This window comes from Halichoerus grypus, chromosome 15 (assembly GCF_964656455.1).
Source record: "Halichoerus grypus chromosome 15, mHalGry1.hap1.1, whole genome shotgun sequence".
NCBI classification, from domain to species: Eukaryota; Metazoa; Chordata; class Mammalia; order Carnivora; family Phocidae; genus Halichoerus; species Halichoerus grypus.
Genome location: NC_135726.1, coordinates 57880900 through 57904136, shown reverse-complemented (window position 1 = coordinate 57904136; position 23237 = coordinate 57880900). Strand labels below are relative to the sequence as shown.

General features: G+C 59.7%; 1 protein-coding gene across 7 annotated transcripts; it reads left to right on the top strand.

The window, feature by feature from the left end:
- Positions 1 to 1382: 1382 nt before the first annotated feature.
- On the top strand, positions 1383 to 22193 carry PPP1R12C (protein phosphatase 1 regulatory subunit 12C). Of its 7 annotated transcripts, XM_078063195.1 has the most exons (23): positions 1713 to 1756; positions 4814 to 4936; positions 6370 to 6500; positions 6589 to 6707; positions 12072 to 12231; positions 15184 to 15328; positions 15456 to 15530; positions 16748 to 16821; positions 16898 to 17025; positions 17525 to 17598; positions 17854 to 18012; positions 18093 to 18160; positions 18746 to 18880; positions 19111 to 19201; positions 19840 to 19923; positions 20011 to 20071; positions 20231 to 20316; positions 20434 to 20474; positions 20558 to 20639; positions 20828 to 20932; positions 21198 to 21248; positions 21412 to 21462; positions 21540 to 22193. In XM_078063195.1, exons 2-23 carry the CDS (start codon positions 4934 to 4936, stop codon positions 21624 to 21626), a joined length of 2010 nt encoding a protein of 669 aa, XP_077919321.1. In that variant the 5' UTR covers positions 1713 to 1756; positions 4814 to 4933; the 3' UTR covers positions 21627 to 22193. The 7 variants fall into 7 exon arrangements, 5 of the variants coding, with proteins under 5 accessions (XP_077919319.1, XP_077919320.1, XP_077919318.1 ...); XM_078063193.1 differs by lacking the exon at positions 4814 to 4936 and having other exon boundaries at positions 1383 to 1756; positions 16901 to 17025; XM_078063194.1 differs by lacking the exon at positions 4814 to 4936 and having other exon boundaries at positions 1389 to 1756; positions 18797 to 18880.
- The last annotated feature ends 1044 nt before the right edge of the window (positions 22194 to 23237 follow it).

Here is a 23237-nt window from a genome sequence, read left to right as displayed (position 1 = left end):
GCACTGAAACACACACAACCACACGTAACAACGAACGGATGACCTACTAATTGTCATTTAAGCTCTCTGGTAAAGGAGGCTGGGTGTGGACCTGTGTGGGAAACGCGGGGTTCAGGGACTACACATCCCAAGAACCACCGGGGCTCCCATTCCCTTTATATCTATGGCCAGCGTTCTCCAGGCCTCATGGGATTCGTAGTTTATTTCTTCCTACAGGCCCAGGGACTTGAGAGGGTAGGCTCCTCCAACAGCCCTTGGGAAAAAAGGGAAAAAAGGCTATTGCCTCTATCCAGACTTCAGCGCCTTCCTGGCTATTTTTCCCGCTCTTTGATCCGATCTCAAACTGCCTGCATCTCCCCTAGCCAGGATTTAGGTGCAGGACACACACTTAAAGAGAGGATCATTTCATGCTTTAAAATGCTACGTGGAACGCCTCACCCAGGACTACAAATTCCAGCATGGCTTGCGAGGATGTAGAGCCTGGACTACATTTCCCAGCGTGCTCCACGTCCCAGGGTGCGAGCGGGAGAAGTGCGGGCTCATGAAGGTTCTGGGGGCGCTGTCACTGTGGACCCCACCCCTTGAGCATCTTTACCGATGTGATCTAGGGGGTTACCATGAGGGACTTTGGACTTCCCTTGCCCTTGGGCCTGGATTTTTTGGGTGCTTGGGGGTTCTGCCTAGGACCCACTGTGCCTCTAGGGGCGTGGCCCTGAGGACTACATTTCCCGGCGTGCATTGGGGCTGCGGGACGAAGGCCGTGACCTCTGTCCACTTTGTCTCCCATCATGACCCGGGAGGTCACCCGGCGAAGCAGGGACTTGGGTTGTCCTGAAGGATCTCTGGGCTGCGGGGCGCCCTGGTGTTTCCCGTGACCTCGGGCATCCATTGATTCATTTATTCATGCAAAAACTCATTTCGGTCGCGCCCTATTAGGCTCCATTCTGGGCGCCGGGAATAAGGAGTGCGCACAGAAGACAAACGTCCTTGTCCTCCGGCCGCGTATTTCTGGTTGAAGGGAGCAGACCAAAGAGCCCACAATAAAGAATGACATGGGAAAATGAGCGTTATAGCTGTCCCGACTCCCGGGTCCCGTGGAACCGAGCACTGCATTTCCCAGCGCGCCCCCACCTCAACCCTCCACCCGTCGCTTCAGGGCGACTGACTTCCCAGTGTGCCTCGGGGCGGAGCGAGGCCAGTTGCCGTTAGCAACTTCCGCTTGCGGACTCCATTTCCCAGCGCGCCCCGGGGCGGCGTACTGACGTCGGCGCGCCGGGCGGGGACAGACAGATCCTCGGGCGGCGCGGAGCCAGCGGCAGTTCCCGGCGGCCCCTGGCGGGCGGCGGCGGCGACGGGGGCGGTGGCGGCGGCTCCGGCTCCGGCTCCTCGGGGCTAGGCGCTCGCTCGCTCGCTCACCGGGCGGGCGGGCGGCGCGATGTCCGGCGAGGACGGCCCGGGGGCGGGCCCGGGGGCGGCAGCGGCCGCGGCCCGCGAGCGGCGGCGGGAGCAGCTGCGGCAGTGGGGGGCGCGGGCGGGCGCCGAGCCGGGCCCCGGGGAGCGGCGCGCCCGCACCGTGCGCTTCGAGCGCGCCGCCGAGTTCCTGGCGGCCTGCGCGGGCGGCGACCTGGACGAGGCGCGCCTGATGCTGCGTGCGGCGGACCCCGGCCCCGGCGCCGAGCTCGACCCCGCCGCCCCGCCGCCCGCCCGCGCCGTGCTCGACTCCACCAACGCCGACGGCATCAGCGCCCTGCACCAGGTCAGCGCCCCGGCCCCTTCCGGGACCTGGCCCGTCCGGGGTCCGAGCCTCCTCGGGCATCCTCCCAGCCTGAGTCACGGTAGCCAGTCCTGGTCTGCGCCCCCCCCTTCCCCTTCCACCCACCTCGAGCTTCCAGTCTTGAGCCTCTTCAACCGGCCCTGGTCTTTGCCACCCTGCGCCGCCCCACTCTCTGGACCCGAGCCACTGCTGACAGCCTCAGTCTGCTCCACGCCACCGGTCCTTGTCGTTGTCATGTCGCGCCGCCTTCTCCCGACCCGGAGCGCGCTTTGCTAGTCTCTTCTACCCCCTCTGGCCCACTGACTTTCCCCTTTCCAGGCAGGTACCGCTCTCACTGAGCAGCATCCTCCTCTCTCTCTGGCGCCTCTGGGGCTTCCTCCCCTGGTCCCTACCCCGGGCCATCTCTTTGGCTAGGCCCAGATCTTCCGTGTTGCTGCTTTCTGATTCATGCTCCTTCCCTATTCCTTCCCACCTTTGGGCAGTGCCATCAGTTGCTGGGTGAGGATGCTCTTTCTTGAGCCACTTTCTTTTAGGCTTGGTTTCCTCGTCTGGGTCACCTCATCCTATCTCCACTCCGATACCATCTGCATTTTCTTTCCGGAGGCTGTGCCACCTCTTGTCTCCCACAGTAGGTCTCGTGTGGGGGATCTTTGTCCTTCTCCAGGCACCTCCCCGTCCTCCCGCCCCTTCCCTTGGGTAGGCCTGTATCTTTGCCCTTTTTCTGGGGAACCTCAAAGCACCCACTTTTCTATCTTTGGTCATCTTGCTTCCTCTGCCTGATGCCTTCTCCTGTGCATTTGAGCAGCTTCTCTCCCATACACTGTGATCTCTCTGGCTCTCATCATGTCACCTCCACAAGGCTTCTAGAACCCTGCTGGTCCTCTCCTCCACAACCTGGTCCCCGTGCCTTTCCAAGACTCACTGATTGTTGCCTCCAGTGTTTCTGTGTCCCAGAACTGGGGCCACCTTATGCCCCAGGATTCTCTCTGGTTCTGGATGCATTTATCTATTCCCCCACAGTGGGACCACCAGGGACAGGACTGGCCACGGAAGAGCGTCCACCCCCTGTCTCATCCCTGAGACCATCTCCTTCCCGGGTCAGTCCTCAGTCCTCCCCTCCCTGCCAGAACCCACAGGGTTTGGTAATTGATGGAACCAGAGAAGACTCTGGGAAGGACAGGTTGGTGGGGGAAGCAGGGATGTTGGAAGAGGTCCACTTCTCAGGTCTGCACAAAGAGGAGAGGAGCAGTTGAGGAAGAACAGAATTGGTCCTAAGTTCTAATCCCAGTTCCTCAGCTTTGTGGCCTCGAGTTACTGTCCATTTTGTGCCTCAGTTTCCTTTTCTGTGCAGCAGGGCTAGCGGTCTGTCCCTCCCTGGCAGGGCTCTTGCGAAGGAGGGAGATCGCATGTGTGGAAATCCCTTCAGGAAGTAGCGTAGGCGTTTAGCTGGGGAGTTCCTGCCACCTGGTCTAAGCGCCAACCCTCCCCTTTTTCTCTTTCCCAATCCCCAGACCTGTCCCCTACAGAGTCCCTAGTGCTATCTGGGAACTTTTCTTCCTCTTCTGGGTGGAAGGCTTCCCTGAGGCCTTGTAAGTTCTCCGAGTACTTGGCAAGCCCAGGAGAGAGGCCTCAGGCTCCCGTGTCCCCCTTCCTCCGCCATCATCCATGCCTTGGCTCTCCTGGACTTTCCCTTAGGGGCTCTTAGTCCTCTCTTCAGGCTGACCCCCCTTCCCCGGCATCCGCCTGGGCCTGGACCCTTGTAAAAGGCCACTCTGACCTTGCCCATCAGGCTGCCTTTTCAGGTGAAATCTTTTCCCCTCTCCAGGCAAGCACTTGGTAAACTCACTTTGCAGGAGGCCTGAAGGGTTAGGACTTTGGAGGTTCAGAGAGGGGAAGTTCCTGCCTTAGGTCACATGGCCAACAAGCAGGAGAGCTGGGGTTGGGTCAGGCCTGGCGTGGGGTGACCAAGTCATGGTGGTTTGCATGAGACTGGTCTGGTTTTAGCAGTGAAAGTCCTAGGTCTCAGGCAACCCCTGCCCCAGACTCCTGGGCCTTGTCTGGGTGAGTCCTGGGGCCGTGGTTTCCTTTCTGACTCCTCCCTGGAGTGGGTCCCCAGGCATCAGGCCCCTGCCCTGGTTGTGTGCCTAGGAGTTCTCAAATCCCAGTGCCTGCTTCAGGTGGGTTAGTTAACCGCTTGGTAAAGCTGATAGACTCTTCTCTTTCCACAAAATTGCCTTGTGAATTAGTGGCTAGGTCTGGGGTCTGGAGTAGAAGGGATTGGGAGCCACAGTTCTTAGATCTGAATAGAGAGGATGCAAGCTGGGACTCCTGAGTCTGGGTGGGGGGAAGGGGCTGGGACTCCTGGGTCTGGGTGGGGGTGGGGGTTGGACTCCTGGGTCTGGGTGAGGGGGGGTGTCATCTGGATTCTTGAATCCCTCGTGCCCAGGCCTCGGGCATCTTTCACATGGATTCCTGTGCCTGGCCAGGTCCTTGAAAGGGAAAGGCCCATCTCCCTCCTCGACCGCCCCCCCCATCACCATGACAACCGGGTGGAAATAAACGGAGCCGAGTTCATCCCGTTCCCAGGGCATGTGTGGCCCCCCTTTCACGGCCCGAGTTTCCATGACTTCATGCTCTTGGCCCTCATAGCCTCCTCCCCCTTCTCCAGATGGGCGGTTTTGGAGAGATGAGGGAGTTGGGGGGTTAATTTACCCTGAGAACCCAGGAATCCAGGCCCACCCCTTCCCTTGACCCAGCGCAGGTCCCAGTGCCCACCCCGTGTTTACATGTGCCCCGGGGCTATAAATCCCTTCTCTGTCCCCACTTGCTGTGCCTACTTGGGCCAGGGCTCCTGTCTCCCTGAGACTGATTTCTTCCTCTGATGTACAGAGCCCTGACAGCAGGAAGATCAGGGAGGATCTTCCCAAGTGTGGACCCCTTGGCACAGTACTCCATGCATTAGGCCCTCAGTGCATGGGAGCTGCATCTTGGGCCCCAGGCTCTAGGCACATGCTAACTCAGCCATCTCTGCCCCTTTAGGAGTCTTGTCCAGGACCCTCATTCTGCCCCACCTTCCCAGGGACTTGGTGACTTTACCAGCCCTGCACAGCCTTGGGCCTCAGGGGCCTGGCCTCTCGCCTCAAGGTGCAAGTCAGGGCCATGGTCAGTTCCTGGAGTGTATCTCCTGGGCCCGTGGGAGGACGGGCTGGGGACCTGGCTCCTGGGTCTGAGGGAGGAGGGGGTTGGGGGCCTGGACTCCTGGATCTGAGGGAGGAGGGGGTTGGGGGCCTGGACTCCTGGGTCTGAGGGAGGAAGGGGCTGGGGGCCTGGACTCCTGGGTCTGAGGGAGGAGGGGCTGGGGGTCTGGGCTCCTAGGTCTGAGGGAGGAGGGGCTGGGGGCCTGGACTCCCGGGTCTGAGGGGGAGGAGGGGGGGACTGGGGGCCTGGACTCCTGGGTCTGCGGGAGGAGGGGGCTGGGGGTCTGCACTCCTGGGTCTGAGGGAGGAGGGGCTGGGGGCCTGGACTCCTGGGTCTGAGGGAGGAGGGGCTGGAGGTCTGGACTCCTGGGTCTGAGGGGGGAGGACCTGGCGGTCTGGACTCCTGGGTCTGAGGGGGGAGGGGCTGGGGGCCTGGATTCCTGGGTCTGAGGGAGGAGGGGCTGGGGGTCTGGACTCCCGGGTCTGAGGGAGGAGGGGCTGGGGGCCTGGACTCCTGGGTCTGAGGGAGGAGGGGCTGGGGTCTGGACTCCTGGGTCTGAGGGAGGAGAGGCTGGGGGTCTGCACTCCTGGGTCTGAGGGAGGAGGAGGGGGTGACTGGGGGCCTGGACTCCTGGGTCTGAGGGAGGAGGGGGCTGGGGGCCTGGACTCCTGGGTCTGAGGGAGGAGGGGCTGGAGGTCTGGACTCCTGGGTCTGAGGGGGGAGGACCTGGCAGTCTGGACTCCTGGGTCTGAGGGGGGAGGACCTGGCGGTCTGGACTCCTGGGTCTGAGGGAGGAGGGGCTGGGGGCCCTGGACTCCTGGGTCTGAGGGAGGAGGGGCTGGGGGCTGGACCCCTGGGTCTGAGGGAGGAGGGGGCTGGGGGCCTGGACTCCTGGGTCTGAGGGAGGAGGGGCTGGGGGTCTGGACTCCTGGGTCTGAGGGAGGAGGGGCTGGGGGTCTGGACTCCTGGGTCTGAGGGAGGAGGGATCCATTACTGGAAGCCCCATCCTGTTGATGGTGACTGGGGTATATCATATTTAACAAAGCACCATTCAGAATTTCTAAACCTGGAGAAAAGTCCCTGTCTCTTTATCCAATTCCTATTTGTAGGAATTTGGGTGTCCTGTTGTCATGGTCTCTGCTGAGCTCCAGATGCCCAGCTGACGACCTAACCTTTGGGAGGACGGGGGTGTCTAAGTAGCTGGATAGGTGAAGGGGCCTGCAGGGGTAGGGCTGGTGCCTTCCAGGCTCTGTCCCAGGGACATCAGGGTCTTTCCCTTGAGTGTCACAACTGCTTGTCCCCTGGGTCTGTCTCATGGCCCCTACGGGAGTCCTGCCTGCTGGGCACAAGGTGTGTGGGTGGAGCAAGGGCCGACTGCCGTGTCCTCTGCACCCCAGGCCTGCATCGATGAGAACCTGGAGGTGGTGCGCTTCCTGGTGGAGCAGGGTGCCACGGTGAACCAGGCAGACAACGAGGGCTGGACGCCCCTGCATGTGGCTGCCTCCTGTGGTTATCTGGACATCGCTAGGTAAGGCAGGGGTGGGTACATGGGATCCCATGGGGGCCGGAGCTCAGCCCCCTCAGCCCTGACCTTCCTACACCACCCCTGCCCCCAGGTACCTCCTGAGCCATGGGGCCAACATTGCCGCTGTCAACAGCGATGGGGACCTGCCCCTGGACTTGGCCGAGTCGGATGCCATGGAGGGGCTGCTGAAGGCGGAGATCGCCTACCGAGGTGGGCCCTGGGTGCTGACTGCGGGCACGGGGAGCAGACAGCCGGGGCTCAGAGGCCAGTCGCTCCGTGTCCTAGGATTCTCTGACTCTCTGTGCTTCGGGTTCCTTTCCTGTGCAGTGGGAGTGTGAGTCCTGTCCCCAGGCTTGCTCGGGACATGAAGTGAGCGATTATATACGGTGCTTGTGCCACCGCTGGGCACAGAGTAAGAGCCCAACCCGCTAGTGACCCCAGTTGTCACTTTACCCCTTGAGTAGGTGAGGAAATGAGGTGAGGTTTGTCCGGAGGTCCCTTAGGTGAGATGGTCTTCTTGAGGGGGAGTGGAGGCGTGCAGGGGTCCTGGGGGATTGGTCTTCCCACGCACAGGGTCAGTGCACCCCAGTGGTCTTTAATATGGGCCCAGGACTCCCCAAAACTTTGCATATGGTCACATTCATATTTCTAGAGAGAACATGTGTTGTTTCTAGCACATTCTCAGAGGGGCTTGTGACCAAACGTACTCCCCCCAGAACAGCCGTCTGGGACCAGCTGATGCGTGGGATGTACGGGGAAGGCTGTGGCCTGATGGATCTGGAAGCAGAGAATACAGGTGGGGGGTGTGGTCCGGGTTCGGCGAGGCAGCCGTTGAGGTGTGAGTGCAGGGTCTGGGGGTCTGGACGGCCATGTTGCAGGTTCGGGGAGGCTGCTGTAGGGCAGGCCCTGGGGCATTGAAGGTAACGCCCAGATCCCCGGCTTGGCTTGGGCAGGTTGAGGGAGGGCCCCGTGGGGTGGGCGTCTGGGGTCAGGGTGCCCTGCTTTGCTTAGAAGGGGGAGTGCGCAAAGCTAAGGCAGAGATGAGCTTCCCAAAGCTTCAAACTTGGAGAAAGGTTGGGGCAGTCTTTGGGGAGTGCCCACGTGACCCTCACTGGGCTTCGCCGGGGGGTTTAGCAGCTCTGTGGAGATGTGCGTAGCCCGTACGGTTCTCCGTGCAAGCGTGTGGTCTGCCGGTCTTTCAGTGCGTTCAGTGTGGTGTGTCCGTCAGCACGTTGCTTTAGAGGGTTTCAGTCATCACCCCACTGCCCCCGGCCCTGGGAGACCACTCAGCTCTCTGTCCCATGCGCTTGCCCGTCTTGGATGTTTCGTACAAATGGAATCACGCGGTATAGATGGATCGGTTTGTCTCGTTTTGGCACATCTGCAGTCCCTCTGCCTCTCCCCCTCCCCCCACTCTACATAAATAGCTCCCCCCCCTTCCTCCCTTCCCGTTTTCTTCCCTTCCTGGCTGCCTCCCTCTTCTTTCCCAGCCATCTTGAGAACACGTTGCAGACGTGTCCCCATCCTGCCGTGGGAGCTGGTGTCTCCTCCAACAAGGACACGGGATGTCACATTGTTACTCCTCTGTCGGCCTTGGGACCTTGAGGACCTTGAGGCTATGCTCTTACTGGCTACTTGTGGCCTCCCCTCCTGTTCAGGGCCCTCCTGGAGCCATGCCCTGCCTGCCCTTGGTCTTCATGTCCCCCAGCTTCCCCTCGCCTTCCTCACCCTGCCTCATTTACACAGCGTGTCCCTCAGCCTGCAGCAGGCGGCTGCTTCTCCAGGAGATTCAGGTCTGCATTTTTGGCAGGAACTTCCTCAGGGCGTCACTCCGGGAGACAGGCGCTGTGTGTCTGGCCCGTTGCAGTTGACGTTAGCCTTGAACCCCATGGAGAGGCATTGGCTAGGTGACTCCACTGTGGAGGCATCTTCCTTCCTTTGTGATTAGAAGTAGTCTGCAGGGCAGTGCTTGGCGGCGGCTGCCATGGGAGCCCCCGCAGCCTGGCTCAGGCCGCCGAGGCGTTCAGACAGCCGCGTGCACAGCAGCATTGTTCACAGTAGCGAAAAGGTGGACGCAGCCCAGGTGTCCATCAGCGGACAAATGGATAAACGATATGTGGTATGTGCATACAGTGGAATAGTATTCAGCCTTAAAAAGGCAAGAGATTCTGACACACGCTACAGTGGGAACGAACCTTGAGGACATGCTCAGTGAGGTAAGTCAGGCACAAGAAGTACAAATACCGTATGATTCCACTTACGTGGGGAATGTGACTAAAGCGGTCACATCTGTAGAGACAAAAAGTAGAACAGGGGGCGCCAGGGGCTGGCGGAGGGGGAAATGGGGAGTTGCTGTTTAGTGGGGACTGAGTTTCAGTTTTGCTAGGTATGTGTTCTGGAGAAGGATGGTGGTGGTGGTTGTACAACAGTGTGAACGTACTTAATACCACTGAACTGTGCATTTAAAAAGGGGTTAAGATGGTAACTTCTATGTGTATTTTTACCACAGTCAAAAAAAAAAAAAAAAGAGTTTATGGGCTATGTAAGTGAAGTCCAGGAATTATGCAGGCTTCAGGCATGGTTTGATCCAGGGGTACAAAGTCAAAACTATCACTGCACTGGACTCTGCATTGACCTCATAGGCAGATTCTCTCAACGGGGTACGTAGCACAGCTTCCAACAGCTCAGGCTGATACTCCAGCTGAACCAGAACTAGACTTCCTCAGTTGTCTGAGCCGCCAGCCTCGGTCTGAGCCAGCCCTGAGCCAGTCACTGGGGCAAGAGGGATGGGTGGTTAGGTCTGGTGACGTGGCCACCTACGGAGCCCCGCCGTGGGTGCAGTCACGTTGGAGCTGTGTGGGGTGGACGCAGGGTGAGGATAGTGAAGATGCTACAAAGGAGGGAGAGTAGATACCAGCAAGGCCAGCAGCAGCCCCGACATGCCGCGGATGCTGCCCCCAGCCACAGGCCAGGCCTCGGGGACACAGTCCGGCCACCGCGTCCTGTGCACACAGCACCCTCCGGCCACTTTGCCCATGGGGACACAGGACTGGGCAGGAGGGGAGCGTCTGGCAGGCCCTCCCGCCCTAGGATGAGAATCTTGTTAGCAGGTGTGAGAGGCGGGGGCCGGCACCAAAGGAAGAATGGATAAATCACTAATCGGTAAATGCATGATCTGAGCAGGGCTGGCAAGCTTTCTCTGTGAAGGACCGCACAGGAAACATTTGAGACATCGTGGGAGGTACTGTCGTGTTGCCACTGTCCCCCGTGGCTGCTTCCCCACTACAGCTGGCGGCGATGTGTAAGTGGTGGGCGTGGCTGTGTTCCAATAAAACTTTATTTATAAACACAGATGCCTTCCACAATCGGCAGATCTTAGTGACAGGAAGTAGATCTGTGGTTGCCAGGGGCTGGTGGTGGGAGGTACAGGGAATGACTGCTTCGCGGGTACGAGGTTTCCTTTTGGGATGATGGGAAAGTTCTGGAAATGGATGGGGGTCAATGGTTGCACATTGTGAATCTCCTAAATGCCACTGAATTGCACAGTTTAAAATAGCAAAATCGGCATGTTTTACGTTACCTTTATCTTGCCATCGCCGTAACAAGGTAAAAAACCAAACAGGTTTGCCACCCCTGGTCAGGAGCTCCATCAATAAACACAGGCAGGTCTCACCGAAAGACAGATTGCAGAAGGATGTGTATGAACGTGCTGAAGGATACTAACGTTGAATAAAAGGTCAGCAAGCCCCGCCCTTCCCTGCCCAAGGAAGGCACACGCGTCTGTAATAGGATGGAAGAGGATTCCCTTTAAGGAAGTTGTGGGATGAGGAGCGTCCCTGAGTGCCCAGCACTCCCCTGGCCTCTCCACCCCGGCCTGGGCCTCCAGGTGGGCCCTCACCAACCAAACATTCCTTGAACGGCTGCCAGGCAGCCGAGTCCCTGCCAAACCGGAGACCCAGAGGTGCTCGCGTTGGACGTAAGGCCCGAGTGCCCAGGTGCCACCAGGGGGCGCAGCCGTGCCCCCGGATCTCGATGGCTTCCTGCTGCAGGGGGCCGCGCACTTTGGGATCCCGTGTGTAGACTCAGGGCAGAAGTTTACAGGATATATAGTAAGGATAAAGCCAAATGCATGTTCACGAGAGCAAGTTTGTGATGGTGGTGACCTCGGGGGCCGCAGGGAGCAGGTGAGATCGCTGAGGGGCACACGGGGTGTGTGTTGTCTCTGTCCTATTTTAACATTTTAAACCCAAGTGGTGGTACCCTGGGGTTTTTTTGCCAGTGCTGTCCAGTGGAAAGCCAGTGTAAGCTACGAGCATACATGAAATTTTTTAAGTAGGTGCAGTTAAAATAGTAAAAAGAAACAGGTAAAATTAATTTTAATAATATATTTTTTTTAACTCCATATGCTCAAGGTGTTATCATATCAGCATTAACCAGTATAAAGAAAACTATTCAGGGTGGCTCAGTCGGTTAAGCATCCAACTCTTGATGGCGGCTCAGGTCTTGATCTTGGGGTTGTGAGATCGAGCCCCACGTTGGGCTCTGTGCCGGCTTGAGATTCTTTTTCTCCCTCTCCCTCTGCCCCTCTACCTGGCTCGTGCTCTCCTCGCTCGCTCTCTAAAAAAAAAAAAAAAAAATCCTTTCGGGGGTTGTTGCACGCTCTTTTCCCCCCCACACATGGAAATCCAGCGTGTACTTTACGTTCACGACACGTCTGAGTTCGGACTAGGTACGGTTCATGTGCTCAGTAGCTGCGTGTGGCTGACGGCTGTTGAGCAGGACGGCTGAGCTCCATGCAGCACTTTGTTGAGTGTGAGATATCGCAGTTGGAAAAACGGTAGACACCAGTCAACTTGCAGGAGAAAGATGAGACATTCCCTAGAAATGACCATGTTTGACTCGTGTCTCAATGGTTTATACCGTGCACACTGCGGATTCTCGGTGATGGTCAGCAGATACTATTCCAGCCTCAGGCTGCCTGTTTCGATCCAAAGTCCACTGACGTGCAAAGTCATAACTTGCCTTTTGCATCCACAAATACAGTACAACTTTTCCAGGAAACCAAAGGAAATGGTGAAAATGACCGATGGAGAAGCATGCTGGCCTCTTACCAGCTTGTCCTAGGTGACGGCATGGCTGTGAACAGGAGTCAGCTCCGGGGGAGGAAAGAAGCTGTAGCCTCAGGGACACAGACCCTCTGGTGGCTCCTGGCTTGGTTTGCCCTACTCACGGGTGACAGAGATGGTCGCGACAAAGTGCGTGAAGATGCAGGGCTAAGGATTTTACTGGTGATGCTAGGGAGAGTCAGATGTCATCAGACGCTGGGTTTGCTCTGTAAACTTGAGGTTTTATACTTAAAGATAACGATAAAGGTGGCACTTTGGTTGAAATGGGAGAAGGCCTGCGATCGTTCTCCCCGCCCCCAGCAGCTACCTGGAACCCAGGTGGGGAAATCCAGGTCGTCCGAGTCCCAGAGGAGCAGGCCGACTGAGAGGGACCGGGCAGGGCTGCAGCCCCATGCCTCCTGGAGCTGGAGGCGTGAGTCCCACCTAATGCCCCTTCTTGTCCTCCCAGGTGTGGATGTGGAGGCGGCCAAACGGGCCGAGGAGGAATTACTGCTTCATGACACCAGGTGCTGGCTGAACGGGGGTGCCATGCCAGAGGCCCGGCACCCCCGAACGGGGGCCTCTGCCCTGCACGTGGCCGCTGCTAAGGGCTACATCGAAGTGATGAGGTGAGCTGGGCTGGCGTAGTCCTCCCTTTTCCCTGCTCTTTGCCTTGGGCCCATGTGTTCCTTCTCTCAGCCTTACACCTTCCTGTGGATTTTTTAAGTTACATATGTAGGCTGAGTATTTCCCTTTAAGTACAGCTTTGCCGTGTCCACAGGTCCTGATGTGTAGGCTCTTCACTGTCATTCAGTTTAAAACATTTCCAGCTGGTAGTCTTTTTTCTGTGACCCATGGATTATCTAGAAGTATGTCATTATTTTCAGATGCATGGGATTTTCTAGTCATCGTTTCATTACTCGTTTCCTGGCTTGATCGCACTGTGCTTAGACAGTGGGTGCTGTATGATTCCAGATTTCTGAAATCCTCTGAGGTTTGCTTTATACCCCAGTACGTGTGAGATGGGAAAGAGCTGTGCTGTTAATATAGCGTTCTATATAGGTTATTAGGCCAGCTTTGTAGTTGTGCTATTTAAATTCTCTGTGTTCTTAGAGATTTTTTTTTCCGTCTGCCTACTCTGTCAGTTACTATGAGAGGTGTAAAAAAAAATTTTTTTTTAAGATTTAATTTTTAAGTAATCTCTGCACCCAGCGTGGGGCTCAGATTTACAACCCTGAGATTGAGTCGCATGCTCTACAATTGAGCCAGCCAGGCATCTCCTAAAATTTCCTATTACGCTTGTGGATTTTGCTTGTTCATCCTTTAGTTCTAGCAGTCTTTATTTCTGTATTTCAAAGCCAGGTTATCTGGCACGTATGTATTTTACATTGCATGTATTCAAACAGCGCATGTTCCTCACCTGGGCCTCGTCTGTGTTTGGCTGCTTCACCCCTTTCTATTGGGGTGGTTGATTCCAGTTGTTATCCTCAGACTCCCTCTTCTCTCTTTGTGATTTATACTTTATTTTTAGTCTGAAAGTGGAGTAGAGATGAATCCCTCATCTCTGCTCACTTCTGTGTTGGACTTTTAGGCAGGTCTTCCAGTGAGGAGTAGCTCCAGGCTCATGTCCTAGTTACTCACCTGCTCTGAAAGTAGAATGCTTTGTCCTCTGTACTTGCAGCAAAAGATCTGGTCTGATGCTCGTGGACCGCATTGGGCACCTGCCCGTCTCAGAGCTAGTCCCTGTGGCAAGGGGGATGGGATACTGTAAATGGTCAGGCCCAGTCATGCGCTTAGCCCTTCCCTGTTCTGCCTGTGGCTTCCACCCCTGAGTCTCAGGTGGCTGCTTCACCTCCTGCCATCGCATCTGTATCCCAGACCCCAGGAAGGAGGAGAGGGCAAAAGGAGCAAATGTCAGTTTCCTTTTAGAAGAACAATCCAGGAGGGACATGCACACTTAACGCTGACACCCCATTTGCCAGACCACCTGGCATTTACCTGGTATTACCACCATCCCAGTTACTCACCTGGCCACTCACAGCTGCCAGGGAGACCGGGACATTCCTCTTCAGTCAGGTGACAGTGTGGCCAGCCGAGAGTCGACATTGTTACTAACAGGAGGAGAGTCCCTATTTGGGGGCAGCCTCACTCTCTGCCCCAGAACTGAAATGCTTTGGATGCAGACATATTCTCTGAGTCTCATTTCATTACTGCCCCTCAGATTGGCTTCTATTTACAACGAAACCCATCAACTGCATTTTTAGGACAACGTCACTGACACTCTCCTCATTGGAGATGAATGACAGAGCAGAGGTGTGCACTGTGCAGTCATTTGATGTGATTCACTCAGCACTGACTTACTGAGCACCTGTTGTATGCCGGGCCGTCTTTTAGGGCTGGGGATACACGGGCCAATGGGACAGGTCTGGGCCCATGTGCAGCCCCCAGCTTCGCTGGGGGGACAGGTGAGCAAGGAAGCAGGCCAGATCCGAGGGCCCTGAGTGCATGGAGGGGCTGCCATTCTCCACGCTGGTGACCTGGGGCTGGATGACTCCAGGTTCATCGTACGTCATTGAGCAGCATCCCTGGGCTCTACGCTGGGTGCCAGGAACACCCCCACCACAGTCATGACAACCAGCCATATCTGGGCATCGCCGAGTGCCCCCGGGCGGCCAGCACTGTCCCTGGTTGAAACCACGGGCCTAGAAAGATATAAATAGGGCGGTGGGAGGAGTGAATGGCACGAGCTCTGGCCTGGGGACAGCTGGTGACCGAGCACGTGAGCCTCCACCCCCAGACGGAGGGCCGAAGGGGGGCGTCCTTGGGGAGGTAGCGGGCGCCCAGTGTGGCTGCAGCAGGTGAGCTCCGGGAAGGTGAGTGGCGAGGTCAGCAGGGCCACACAGGGGTGCTTTGATTCGAAAAGCCTCCTTGTTAAGTATCTCCTCTCTCCATCCTCTCACGTTGCATTAGCTCTTTCCCACTGACACAGAGCCTGATACCAGCTGTGCAGAATTGCCCTGGGCCTGTAACCCTGCCTTCCCCCAAAACCTGTGCTCTGAGATGCTGATTATCGTAGACTCATCAAAGCCAGGCTTCCTCAACCTCGCCACTCGTGGCGTTTTGGACCAGATCAGCCTTTGCTGTGGGGCCATCCTCCGCACTGTAGGATGTTGGTAGGATCCCTGGCACGCACCCCCAAGTTGTGACAACCAGCAACGTGTCCAGACGCTGCCGGGTGGTCCTGGCGGGCAGTATCGCCTTGGCTGAGAACTGCCACCCTCAGCCGGCGGGTTCCTGGAACAGTACTGCCCCGAGGCTGTTCCTTCTGGGGCCTCAGCCTTTTCACAGGCTCTGGGGCTGTCTGTCCCACAACCAGGGGTGACAGTCCAGAGAGTGTAGCCCCTCCTGCAAGTACAAGGAGCAGGGTTCTGGAGGCCACCTGCTGGCTGGGGGAGGGGCTCTTCACCACCTGCCTGGGATCGGTTCAGTGATGTCATGGGTCACAGCGCCGCGAGCCCTTGTCAGCCGTGGGTGCAGAACCCCTGTCTTGGTCCTTGACTGTAAGCCTTCCTGGCCCCCAGACTGCTCCTTCAGGCTGGCTACGACCCGGAGCTCCGGGATGGGGACGGCTGGACCCCCCTGCATGCGGCGGCCCACTGGGGTGTGGAGGATGCCTGCCGCCTGCTGGCTGAGCACGGTGGGGGCATGGATTCGCTGACCCACGCGGTGAGGGCCAGGCTGCTTGGCGATGGGGGGGAGTGAGGGTGGGGAGGGCCCCCCCTCACTTCCTTCATCCTCTGCCCCCCCTCACTTCCTTCATCCTCTGCCCCCTCTCTTCCTCCCCCTCCATCAGGGGCAGCGTCCCTGTGACCTGGCTGATGAAGAGGTGCTGAGTCTGTTGGAGGAGCTGGCCCGGAAGCAGGAGGATGTGAGTCTCAGGCGCGCCCTCCCTCCTGGCAGCCCGCCGAGGGAGGCCTCCCTGCTCCTTCCCAGCTGGTGACAGTCAGGAAGAGGAGTTGGGGGGAGGGGATGGGGTCTGGGGCCCAGTCACACCTTGGGATACAGATGACGATTATCTGTCCCAGGCTCAGGCTGGGCCTCATCAGCCCTGGGATGCAGCCCAACCAGCACGGAGCCAGGCCTTGTTGCTGGAAAATTGCAGAGTGAAGGGATGAACGGCCTGGACTCTGGGCTCTGAATCACGGCTCTGCCATGGATTTGCTGTGTGAGCTCGGGCTGGTCACTTAACCCCTCTGAGCCTCCGTTTCCTCACCTGTAAAATGGGGATAATGGTGTGTGCACCTTTATGAGGAGTTGTGTGGAGCATGTGCTATCCTACGAGGAGTATGTATGTTACTGAACAAGGACATTTAGAACGCTGCTCGGCACATGGTAAGCCCTGTTGGTAGCAAGCAGCATCTCCTGGGGGCCAGGCCCTAGCCTGGAGCTTCCCGTGAGTGGCAGGTAGATGGACACAGATCCCTCTGTTTAAAGGTTGGTCATGGTTCTGGCTTGGTGGTCGGCTTCTCAGACCCAGGGCACGTGCTCGGGTTTGAGGGAACAGCATGTGCCAAGCCTGAGGCAGGGGAGCCCTGGGACATGGGCACACCTGAAGGACCTTGAATGCCAGGCTGAGGAGCAGCGTGGGGCTGAGGGTGAAGATGATGGGGCCACAGCGGGGTTTGTAGAGGGTGAGGCAGGGTCAGCCCTCGGGGAGGGGGAGAACAGATCTGTATGCGCGTCTCCATCCTGGAGGGGAATCCTCCCGCACATGGGGCTTGCCTGGATAGGCCGGGGGCGGGGAATGACTGGCTGTTCTAAGGAAGGAACTGTTGTGCAGAGGCTGGGCCAGTGCCCAGCGAGCCGTAGAGGAGGCAGGGGCTCCTGGGTCTGAGCACCAGGCCAGTGTCCCTGGTGAGCAGGGCACCCTGGGAGGTAAGAGGGGACGAGACCAGAGGTGGGTGTGAGGACTCGAGGGGCCGCGTGCCGCACAGCCATCTGCAGCGCGCTCCGCTGAGCCCACAGACCCTCCACGCCCACCCCTGGAGCGGACAGCGTCCTTGAGCTTAGACGAGCAGAGCTGGTGTGCTGGCCTGGACGCTGGGGCTGTGGGGCCCTCCCAGCAGCCTGCTTTCTCCCTTGCAGCTGCGGAACCAGAAGGAGGCCTCCCAGAGCAGAAGTCAGGAGCCCCAGGTGCCTTCCAGCAGCAAACACCGAAGGTAGTAGGCGGGCACGTGGGTGGGTGGGCTGGAGTCTCCCAGGGCTTGGACCCCAACACCCTGCCCTTCCCACCAGAAGCTCTGTGTGTCGTCTGAGCAGCCGAGAGAAGATCTCCCTCCAGGATCTGTCCAAGGAACGCCGGCCTGGGGGTGCGGGGGGGCCGCCAATACAGGACGAGGATGAGGGAGAAGAAGGCCTCACCGGTGAGGGGCCAGGTCTGGGTTTCTGAATCTAGGAAGAGGAAGCTGGAGCCTGGACTCCTGGGGTTGGGGAAGGAGGGGCTGGGGGGCCTGGACTCCCAGGTCTGAGGGAGGAGGGGGCTGGGGGCCTGGACTCCTGGGTCTGAGGGAGGAGGGGCTGGGGTCTGGACTCCTAGGTCTGAGGGAGGAGGGGGCTGGGGACCTGGACTCCTGGGTCTGAGGGAGGAGGGGGCTGAGGGTCTAGACTCCTGGGTCTGAGGGAGGAGGGGGCTGGGGGCCTGGACTCCTGGGTCTGAGGGAGGAGGGGGCTGGGGTCTGGACTCCTGGGTCTGAGGGAGGAGGGGCTGGGGGCCTGGACTCCTGGGTCTGAGGGAGGAGGGGGCTGGGGGCCTGGACTCCTGGGTCTGAGGGAGGAGGGGGCTGGGGGCCTGGACTCCTGGGTCTGAGGGAGGAGGGGCTGGTTCTGAGAGGCAGCTGGTGTCTCCCTTTTCCTACTCCACAGAGCCACCGCCTCCAGAATCCAGAACTGTCAATGGAGTGTCTTCCCCACCACCCCCTAGCCCTCAGGGCCCCATGGTGAGTCTGGATGCCCTGGACGGTCATGCTGTTTTGAGAGGGCAGGGAGGGATGCCAGGAGCCTGCAACCCCTTCTCAGGGTAGGTAGGATGAAGATTACAGTTTCCAGAGTTCCCGGGACCAGCTGAGTGGTTTTTTCTGGCCGCACCCTCCAGGGGCTGATGGGAATTACAGTTTGTGTGGTCCTTCTGGGGTAACACTTGAAGTCTCTGGGAAGGATGCTTTCTCCGTAACTGAGACCTTTCTCTTCCCCAGCCCCCAGAAGGGGCCCCTTTCTCCAGGCGCTTTGGCCTCCAGAAGACGGGAAGCTCTGGTGCCCTGGGTCCCACAGACGGGCGGGGGGCCGAGGGCACCCCTGGGGCTGGGCTGCAGCGCTCAGCTTCCTCCTCTCGGTTGGAAGGGACCTCTGTTCAGGTGAGTGGGGTGAGGGGCAGGGGACCAAGCCCTGCCTCGTCGAGGAGAATGTCCTCTCCCATCTTTGTCTCTTTGCACAGGCCAAGGAGCCCCGTCTTGCCAGAATTACGCCTACGCCCTCCCGTAAGGTGCCGGAGCCCTCTGCCCTGTGAGTACCAACCCAGGGCCTGGGCCTGTCGGGGTGGGGGGCAGGTCTGGGTTACAACCTCTTCAGTCCCTTTGCTCTGTGGGGTCTCTGCCCCGACCACTCTTTGCCTCCATTTTCCTTCTGGTGCATCAAGTAAAAGCTTACAGTTAAGCTTGTAAGGACACAATGACATGACTTCCTGTTGCCTCTGTCTGCACCTCCCCCCCCACCTTTCTGACACAGGCATGCTCCTGCCCCTGGGCCTTTGCAGCCCCCTCCCCGGCCGCCTGGCTTGCTTCTGCCCTTCCTCAGGTCTGTGTGTGTCCCCTTCTGGGTGAGGCCCACTCTGACCCCCTGCTCATGCTGTCTGCACATGCACGCCCTCCCCCCTCGTCAGCGCTCTGTTTCTCAGAGTCCTTTAGCCTTCCGGCGTGTTATATGGTGTACACAGTTTTTTACGCTTATTGTTTGTTCTGCATCTTTTCTGTTCATACTTGACTCATCGGGGCAGAGATAATTTTCTTCTGCTCACTGCTGCATTTCCAGCACCTGCCACGTAACTCGAGCTTGAGTAATAATATTTGTTGGATGAATGAATTCACACAGGTTTGAGATCTCCAGGCGCCCTCCCTTGGATAACTCCACTCCTCCCTCCAGGATTCCGGAGCCTGAATCCCCAGTGAAGCCCAATGTCCCTGTAGCCTCTACAGTGCCCCCAGCTGACTCCCGGGACCGGCGGAGGTGAAGAGGCAGGGGGTGGGAAGCTCTTTCTCCCTGGCTGGGAAAAACTACATGGCCCAGGCCTGGGTCCTCAGGGCCCCCGGCAGGCACTCCCTAGGGGGGAGTTTGTCCCAGGGTCCGCTGTGAGTTGACAGTCCTCTGGCAGAACTTAGCTTCCCTGAAGGGTGTCAGCCATGGAACGGGAGCAGGGCTCAAAGGAACCCTCCCTGAAGTTGGGACCTTTCACTCAGGTCCTACCAGATGCCTGTGCGGGATGAGGAATCTGAATCCCAGCGGAAAGCTCGCTCTCGCCTCATGCGCCAGTCTCGGAGGTCCACACAGGTGTGGGCGTGGGCTGGGGCCTGGGCTCCTGGATCCTGGGAAAAGGGGGTCGGGGCTCAAACTCTTGTGGGTCTGGGAAGGAGAGGCTGGGTGCCTGGACTCCTGGGTCTGAGGGAGGAGGGGGCTGGGGGCCTGGACTCCTGGGTCTGAGGGAGGGAGGGACTGGGGTCTGGACTCATGGGTCTGAGGGAGGGAGGGACTGGGGTCTGGACTCATGGGTCTGAGGGAGGGAGGGACTGGGGTCTGGACTCATGGGTCTGAGGGAGGAGGGGCTGGGGGCCTGGACTCGTGGGTCAGAGGGAGGAGGGGCTGGGGGCCTGGACTCCTGGGTCTGAGGGAGGAGGGGCTGGGGGCCTGGACTCCTGGGTCTGAGGGAGGGGGCTGGGGGCCTGGACTCGTGGGTCAGAGGGAGGAGGGGCTGGGGGCCTGGACTCCTGGGTCTGAGGGAAGAGGGGCTGGGGTCTGGACTCCTGGGTCAGAGGGAGGAGGGGGCTGGGGGCCTGGACTCCTGGTTCTGAGGGAGGAGGGGCTGGGGGCCTAGACTCCTAGGTCTGAGGGAGGAGGGCCCGAGGGCTTGAACTCAGTCCTGGGGGGCTGGGCCCTGAGCTCGGGGACCCCTGACTACCCCCGCACTGCAGGGTGTGACTCTGACCGACCTGAAGGAAGCAGAGAAGGTAGCAGGGAAGGCCCCAGAGCCAGAGAAGTCGAGCCTACAGAGCCTGGTGAGAGGGATCAGGTGAGCAGGTGGTGGGTGGTATAAGACACCCATGTCTTCTGATCTCTCTGACCTCCCTGCCCTTCTCCCCCAGGACCCATCTGGGCGTCCCCGAATCCCTGGGGTGGAGAACTCTGACGGCCCTGACCAGAGAGGTGAGGTCTGGTCTCTGGGACGAGGTCCTCCCGCTCCCTGGCCTCCCCATCTCTCCTGCTGCAGTTTTCCTGGGGGTTGGGCTAGGGATCCTGACAACGCAGGGAGGCCCCCCCGCACCCCCCCTCGGTTTCTGGGCTGATTCCTGCCCCTCCCCCCAGCAGAGGCGCCTGACGGGCAGGGGCAGGGACCACAGGCCGCCAGGGAGCATCGCAGAGTCGGCAAGGAGTGGAGGGGGCTTGCGGAGGTGAGGGGTGGGGCCAGGCCCGGGCGGGGCGAGCTGGGCTATGGGTGGGCCTTGGAGGCAGGGTGGTGGGCCAGACTCCCCTCCCGGCATGAGGCTGAACCCCACCTCCGCCCGCAGGGGGAGGAGGCGGAGCTGGCCGACCGCAGCCCAGAGTCCAGGTACGGGGTGGGCCGGGAAGGGTTTGGGCTTGTCTGTCGGGCCGCAGAGAGCCCCGCTGACGCCCCGCCCACCTCCACCCCAGCACTTCGGAGCGCGGCCCCTCACCTCGCCGGCAGCGGGACCCCGCGCCAGCATCGGACGAACCCGATGGAGGCTTCAGGAAGGTTCGCAGCTCCACCCCACCGTCGATCCGGCCTCTGTCCACCTGCCCTTCCACCCTCTGGGGCTGTGCCTGCCGCATCCCCACACCCCGCCCTTCCCGGCGGCCTCGCTGAGCTGCGTGCGGGTCGCTGAGCTGCGTGTGGCTGGCAAGCCTGACCCTGTCCCCCCCCCCCCCCCCCGGCCCCCCCAGCTGTACTCAGAGCTGCGCAGTGAGAATGAGAGGCTTCGGGAGGCCCTGACCGAGACCACGCTGCGCCTGGCACAGCTCAAGGTGGAGCTAGAGCGCGCCGCGCAGGTGAGGCGCCGAGGCCCCGGAGGTTTTCCCGCGCTGGCCCAGCGCTGGCCCAGCGCTGGCCCAGGTGTGCCTGTGCCGGGGCTCAGGACCCCTGGGCTGGGGGGCAGGGCCTGCGGGGCGTGCTGGGACCCGTGGGGGTGGGGCTGGATGATGAGGGATAGGGCCGGAGAGCCTGGACGGCTGTCCCTGTCCCCGCGCTGGCGTCCTCCCTCCCGGTCTTTGTGGTTTGGATGTTTGAGCCTTGTGCTTCTTCTGTTCTCGCCAGAGGCAGGAGCGCTTTGCAGAGAGACCAGCCCTTCTGGAGCTGGAGAGATTCGTGAGTAGGAGCACCTGATGTGGGGGCCCATGTGTCCCCAGTCTTACATACCCATGTGGGTCTGAAGAAGGCCTTCTGCCCTCTCCCCACCCTTCCCAGCCTTACATGATCGCTGCCCGGCCCCCCCCCAGTCCCTGGGTCTCATGTCTACCATTTATTCCAGGAGCGCAGGGCCCTGGAGCGAAAGGCCGCCGAGCTCGAGGAGGAGCTAAAGGTGAATACTAAGGGGGCGCTGTGGACAGGGGGTTCCACGGGCCCAGGGCCGCCCGGCTGACCCCTCCCCTCCCACAGGCCCTGTCCGACCTCCGGGCTGACAACCAGAGGCTCAAGGATGAGAACGCAGCCCTGATCCGTGTCATCAGCAAACTCTCTAAGTGACTCTGGAGGAGGACCTTCCCCCATACCCGTATTTATACAGCTGCTTCTGCCACACGCATCCCTTCCCCTGTGTGAGCACGAGTGATAGGGCTCCCAGGGGCTCTCGGAGAAGCCATAGCCTCCCTTCGGGGCCTCCAGACTGTGAGGGGAGTACAGAGTCCCCAGGAGCCAAGGGGGGGCCCCCTGAGGCCGGGATGGAGGCGAGAGGCCGAGCCAGGTAGGGAGACGTTGCTGAGGGGGGCTCGGGGCTGGAGGTGGGACCAGGGAGGAACTGAGGACCAGGAAGTGCCAGGACCAGTAGCCAGGACCAGAGTGACCACCGGAGGTCCCCCTCTCACGTGTGATGCCACCCGTCACCCCTCCCGTTCCTGAACAGGGATCCGAGAACGTGCCAAGAGTCCCGCCCGCCTCCGCCAGGTGGGCCTGTATATAGGGTCCGTGTGCAATAGGGAGGGATGTCTCTATTTTTTGCTGCCCCCTCCCCGCCCACTGTCAGGGGCAGGGGGAGAAGATATTTTCGAGACAAAGCACAGGCACCACAAATAAAAGTCGTGAAGTTGCCACACAGTGACTGTGTCCCCAGCTGGGGGGGGGAGCGCAGCGCTTCCGTGTTCATCTGTGCTCGTCCGTGGGGCTGGGGTGCCAGGGGGTGGGGGGAAGGCTTTCAGGAGGGTGGCCAGCTGGAGCCGTGGCCTCGAGCCAGGGCTGACAAGGTCCCCCTGGTCCCCGAGTAGCCTGGGGCAGGGCAGGAACCGTCAGCTGGCTCAGAGGCCAGGGCTCCTGTCAGGCTTGGAGCTTGGCTCTCACCCGCAGTGCTTATGAAACAAATTTGAGCCAGTTGCCAACATTTAAAATTTGGGCTCATTCATTTTTAAAAACCCTAGAATTCTGGCTTTTCTGGAAATAGGACTGGGATAGTAGGAGCTCTTCAGTGCGGCATGGGCACGGGGGGCTGGGGCGGAGGAGGGGGCGTGCTTTCATTCCCGGTCGTGTTCTCCTTTCCAGGCCCCGTCCTACCTCCTGGTGATTCCGTAGTGAGGGGAGTGGTAAAGACCTGACACGGGGGAGGAGGAGAGGCCTGCCGTGAGGAAAGGAGGGGGGTGTCAGGCGGCGGGGCGTCTGTGTGCGCAGGGTCCGTAGCAGCCACTGAGTCAGCCCCCCGGAAAGCCGGCACAGGCAGGTACTCGCAGGTGTCCGGGAAGGAGCCATGGAGGTGCTTAAGGGAGCAGCAGGGACAGTCCCTCGGGCGGAGGTGTACCTGAACTGTGGAGGTGCAGGAAGCAGCCTGTGTGGCCAGAGAACTAGGAGGGGTGAGGTTGGAGAGGCGATGGCAAGGACTCGAACGGTGAGGTGGGACCTAGGTTTTAACAGGTCCCTTTGGCTGCTGCCTTGACAACAGTCCGGGGGATGACAGTGAGGGACAGAACAGAAACAGGGAGCCCCGCTGCCATGATCTCAGCAAGGAGTTGGGGGGGTTCTGGAAATGGTGAGAGACTGTGAGGCTCTGAATAGTGGAGGGGACAGCAGCCTGCAGGGCCTGACAGGCTGCACTGGGCTAGGACAGGGCTCGGGCCTGCCTTGTCCAACCCTGGAGCTTGGACTCTAGCTGGT

What these genes read in the sequence shown, in the direction of transcription:
- PPP1R12C (XM_036108799.2), top strand. Translation starts at nt 1,436, where the DNA reads ATGTCCGGCGAGGACGGCCCGGGGGCGGGCCCGGGGGCGGCAGCGGCC. An exon ending in TGGATTCGCTGACCCACGCG is followed by an intron (nt 15,329 to 15,455) that starts GTGAGGGCCAGG and finishes CCCCTCCATCAG; the next exon opens with GGGCAGCGTCCCTGTGACCT. An exon ending in GGGAGAAGAAGGCCTCACCG is followed by an intron (nt 17,026 to 17,524) that starts GTGAGGGGCCAG and finishes CCTACTCCACAG; the next exon opens with AGCCACCGCCTCCAGAATCC.